The sequence below is a fragment of the Podarcis erhardii genome (assembly GCF_964252035.2).
Source record: "Podarcis erhardii genome assembly, chromosome: 14".
NCBI lineage: Eukaryota > Metazoa > Chordata > Lepidosauria > Squamata > Lacertidae > Podarcis > Podarcis erhardii.
The window spans coordinates 44,706,178-44,711,557 of record NC_138503.1 but is presented as its reverse complement, the minus strand read 5'-3'; the positions used below and the strand labels follow the sequence as shown (position 1 = coordinate 44,711,557).

The 5,380-nt window shown below is 45.5% G+C and overlaps 1 protein-coding gene across 2 annotated transcripts in view; it reads left to right on the top strand.

Annotated features, from left to right (window-relative positions):
* Window positions 1-4,804, top strand: part of POLR3E (RNA polymerase III subunit E) — a 39,315-nt gene extending 34,511 nt beyond the window's left edge. For both annotated transcript variants that reach the window (XM_081839741.1, XM_081839742.1), the window contains 2 exons: window positions 650-775; window positions 4,380-4,804. In XM_081839741.1, the coding sequence (XP_081695867.1) occupies window positions 650-775; window positions 4,380-4,445 (192 nt within the window). In that variant the 3' untranslated portion in view covers window positions 4,446-4,804. The remainder of the gene's footprint in view (window positions 1-649; window positions 776-4,379) is intronic.
* The last annotated feature ends 576 nt before the right edge of the window (window positions 4,805-5,380 follow it).

Sequence of the window (5,380 nt, the reverse complement as noted above, 5' to 3'; positions counted from 1 at the left end):
TCCATAAAGCATGGACCTGAAAATAGCTGCCGAGATGCTAGATTGTTGTGTTCCAGAGCAGTGGAAGCGACTTTGTTACCTTTGACAATGAAGAATTAACACTCCGCCATGTGCATTCCTTGGCTGTGAAGTTCCAAGGATGGTCATACGCTCTGGTTGAGCCCTATGGACATGGCATTACTTCACAGCTGACACAAACCAGGATCTACTTGGAGCCAGACTTCCCAATTCTGACTTTCCAGTTGGTTTCAAATTGTGGTTTGTCCATTTAGGCACCATTCAAGCCTTGCTATGGTTTCTGAACTGAACCGCTCTAAAATTGGTGCACTTAAGTTGTTGTTTTTCTCGATCTTGCTCTTCTGATCAGTGCAGATGAATCCCTTGCAGCCGGCTGAGACTTGGCTAAGTCAGTTGTTTTGCATGATGCACTGAACAGAGCAATCAGTTTCTCGATGCTGATAGACCACTCTGCTGGCCCGGGATTGATTAGAAGGAATCTGCTGAGAGGGGCTGTTTCTATTCCTAAATCATCAAAGAGTGGTGCAAATTATACTTATGCCTCTAGGTTTTGTTTTATGCTGACATGAGCTTTTTCTTGTTTCCTTCTTGTACTAACTTGAAGTTCACTCATTCTCTCTCTTTCTCAAAGCACCGGCAAATTTTGCTAGAAATCTTTTCCAAAAACTACAGAGTGCGCAGAAACGTCATCCAGAATCGGCTGGCCCGGGAATACGGAGAGGAACTAGATAAACAGGAGATCGATAAAATCTTGAAGGTATATATTGAATGGGATGTGCGCAAGCAGTTTTAAAAGGAGACAGTCAACGGGCCCCCTGTTAATAGGATCAGTCCCTCTCTAACCCAGGGATGGTAACCTTCCAGGCATAACTGGACTACGATTCTCATGATCCCTGCCCATTGGCTTTGCATGGGGCTGATGGGAGTTGAGAGTCTCGCAGCATCTAGAGGTCACCACCCTTGCTCTTAATTCATTTTGCAAATAGAGCTAGACAAGGAAAGAAGAAAGGTGATTGGTATTAGGGGTCTGAACTTAACACTTGAAAGGTGACTTCTGCAGAGTCAAACCATTGGCTCTTCTAGTACCTTGGTATTATCTAGGCCATGGGTAGGCAAACTAAGGCCCCAGGGGCCGGATCCGGTCCAGTCGCCTTCTAAATCCAGCCTGCAGATGGTCCGGGAATCAGTGTGTTTTTACATGAGCAGAATGTGTGCTTTTATATAAAAAGCATCTCTGGGTTATTAGTGGGGCATAGGAATTTGTTTTTGGCTTGTTTTCAAAATATAGTCCGGCCCCCCACAAGGTCCGAGGGACAGTGGACCGGCCCCCTGCTGAAAAAGTTTGCTGACCCCTGATCTAGACTGACGGCAGCTAGCGTCCCAAGTGTCCTACTTGTGTCTGGGATTGAACCTGTGCACAATGCATGTGCTCTACTATTCAGATGCAGCCGCTCCCTAAGTATCTCTTCAGAATCTGTCCATTCCTGATTATAGAGAACAGACCACTACCTGCTCTTTCGATGCAAATTTCTAATGATTTGCTAGAAGGTGTTTACACACGTGTGTGTCCAGATACTTGCCGATGCAGTGATGTCTGGGTGATAACACACTTAGCTTTATTACTGGATTGCTTTGCTCAAGGCGATTCCCAAAGGCAGCTGCCTTTTAAGTTTACTTTTAATCCATCGCCCTAATTGCATTGCATAACTGACTTACAGCAGGTCTCTACCTGGGGCATCTATATTGCTTAAGCTTTAATTAAAACTACCTTTAAAGATTTTTTATTAGATTGGCCAATTAAGCAGCCAAGCAAGGGCCAGCTGTAGTATTGAGGCTGGAAGGTAGTGTTTGAAGCCCTGCAAAGCTTTGAAGTCCCCTTTTCCTCGAGCTGTGACCCTCTTTGCAGAGTGGCTGCGAGAGGTGCAGTCAGTTTGAAAAGCAGTTTTATAGCAAACTATAAATAGCTACCGTTGGATGGGAAGAAATAATAATAATAATAATTTATTTGTACCCAGCCCCTCTGGCTGGGTTTCCCCAGCCGCTCTGGGCAGCTTCCAACAAAGACCAAAAATACACTAAAATGTCACACATTAAAAACTTCCCTGAACAGGGCTGCCTTCAGATGTCTTCTAAATATCAGGTAGTTGCTTATCTCTTTGACATCTGATGGGAGGGCATTCCACAGGGCGGGTGCCACTACCGAGAAGGCCCTCTGCCTGGTTCCCTGTAGCTTTGCTTCTCGCAATGAGGGAACCACCAGAAGGCCCTCGGCGCTGGACCTCAGTGTCCTGGCAGAACGATGGGGGTGGAGACGCTCCTTCAGGTATACTGGGCCGAGACCGTTTAGGGCTTTAAAGGTCAACACCAACACTGAATTGTGCTCAGAAACTTCCGATATTGTGGATTGTATGGTTCTTGGTTTCACGAATCCTGGGCAGTCTTGCTGCCCCCATCCCTAGGTAGGCTTTTAATAACCCTGGGAGGTGGGGTCCCATTGATGCCCTCACACCTGTAGAATATTCTTGGGAGTTCAGGGACCATTTTCAACCCAAGGGCCGCATACCCTGCTCTGCAACCTTCTGGGGGCCACATACCGATGGTGGGCAGCGCCAAGGGCAAAAGTGGGTGGAGCAACAAATGTAAATTACCTTCGCTGTCCTTTGTACCTTCTTTCCAGGCAAGCAAGAGGCATTGGAGTTCAAGGTTACATTCCAGCCAGGCAAAAACAGATCAAACAGGGAGAGGCCAGAGGGCCAGATAGAGAGACCTGGAGGGCCACATTTGGCCCTTAGGTCCAAAGTTGCCTAGCCATGTTCCCCTCCCTTCCAAACTTCAGAGGTGAATACCAGTCCTCATATAACCAGAATGGGATAATCCATGGATATATGAGCAGGCTTTGGGGGAAACCCCTAAGGCTCGCACAAATAAGGACCCCCCCCCCATTGCAGCAGCTGAAAGGGCATGCTCAGTGAATGGCTGCACTGGAGGTGAGGTGGAATGGCATATTCCCAAAAAAGGGTACAGCTAGCTGGGGGGATTCCTTAACTGGGGTGTGCTATACACAGCAACGTTTTGTTTCAGATCCCAATCAAGTGTCTTAATGTGACCGGTTTTGTTCTCTAGATTTGGGAGCTGTATATAGCATGGGTTGGTGGGGAAGCTGAAAAGGAGACAGGCCAGATGGCTGGATGTGATCTCTGGGAGTGCATACGCTCTCTCGCTCTTTTAATCTGCATTCAGACGGCTAATTAGTTAATTGCACCAATTAGCAGATTCATGCTTTCTGGTCTCTAATGGTGCTTCCAGCTAGGTAAGGAGTTGCAGTGCTGTGTTGTGATTGCTTCTGTAGGAGGTGGGAAAGGGGTGCCAAATGATTCCCATTGGAAGTGTTACCAGGGCAGGTTACATTCTCTGAGGATCCTTCTAGTTGCCTAGATTGTATCAACAGAAGTTGGCTGCAGGCACCAAAGCAGTTGCTTTTTTCAGCCAACAGCTCTTCTCTGTGGCTCCCCTGGGTTGCTGCCTCCCTTGAAGCTGCCGCCCTGTTCACCTCATGGGAGAGTCCTTGGGAGTTGTGCAGTTTAGAGGATCTTGACAAATAGCAAGGGTGGCAGTGGATTACACACACGCCATACCTTTTTTTTTAACTGCTTGGGGCTGTTGAGAATCATGGCTCCTTTCCTTTTAGTTTCTCAAAAGTACATGTAAGAGGCATATGCTGAGAATCCTGGGTTCGTTGAATGAGCATTGACAATCCAGTTAAACCCCGCCATTCCTAACCTTCTGGGGTCCACAGATCCACTTGCAGTGGGTGGGGGACTAACTTCCTTCTGGTGACTGTGTCAAGCACAGAAGGGACAACCTCCATTTCTCCTCTAAGGATGTAGAGCTGGGGGAAAGCAGGTATCAAACCCACATACTAGCCCTCCACTTGAGTTTTAGAGCTGGAAAAGCAGCTGGCAGATTGAAGGTGCTCAGAAGTTCCCCTGATGTTGTGCATGACAGGGTGACCACAGTTTTTGTTGTCTCCCAACATACCTATTTTGCATTTCTGCATCCTTGTGAAGTGTGCAAATGGTAAAGCTTTATAAATAAGTTGACACACTTTATTTAAAAAAAATGCTATGCAGTGTTTAGTTTGTAATGAAAATGGTAAGAATTACTGTATTCCTTCCCCCACATTCTTGGTATTCTCAACTTAGAGAGGACAATGGCTGCCTGTTCACTCTTCCCTCACCCCTCCACCCCACCTCACTGACCTTAATTCTGGTGGTATGCAATTGGGGGCAGAAATCTTCTGTTGCAAGTCTACTTTAGAAGATTATAACAATACTTCTCAACAGCTTTCCCCTTTCTTCCAGGACTGCTGTGTAAGCCAGGGTGGCATGTGGTATCTTAAAGGGACAGTACAGCAACCAACATCTTGACGAAAGGGGTTTTGCTTTAATCGCATCGGATGAACTCCAGGACTGAAGCGGAAAAGGTGGAACAGGCAGGAAAGCAAAATGATGAGGGGCAGAGCCTGTTCTCACAGCCCTATGGACGGATGAAGTTATGGACACGGAGCTGCTCATCTACATGTCTGCATGGCATCCAAAATGCCACTGTTCAACACAAAGAGAAAAAATGGATCTTTGCAAGTTGTTAGGTTAATTTGGGATTCCTAATATATTAACTTCTCATCACAAAAAAGAAAAAAAAACCCACCTACTGACCCAGATGTTACAGATCATGATCTAATGTTTTATTTTGTAACTAATGCCAATAAATTGCAAGTTTACACTTAGATAGTGGGAAATTATTTTTAAAATCCCAAATGTTCTTACTTCTAGTTCATCCCCATCCCTTCCTTTTTTGGAAAGGAACAACCCTAACCTCTGGTTCTAGGGAAGAGTTGTTGTACTAAATACTGTTTCAAGTATGAAACTGCCAATTGTTTCTGGAAATAGGAAGATATGGTTGGGGTGTGTGTTCTTTTTTGCATAGCTAGCAAATGGTGCCTCGGCTATGTGCAGTTTGAATCACCATACTTGGTGCCAGTACAGATCCCCCATTGCTTCAGATAAAATTTTACCTTGAAGGCTGACAGCATGAGCACCACCACTTTCTACCTTTGCCCTGAAGGTGGGTTTTTCCTATGAATCATAGAATGCAGTGCTGTAATAAACTGCAAGTGTAGTTAAACATAAGGGTTTTCTCTGCTGCTAGTTGTGAAATCTGTCGAGATTTATTCCAGAACAAGTGGGCTTGTTAGCAGCTATGTATTTCATTTTAAATGTATAAGGTCGTTGCTAGTCATCTTTCATACAATAGGTCACCCTGTAGTTGTGATTTTAATGATCAATGATAACACAGCTCATCA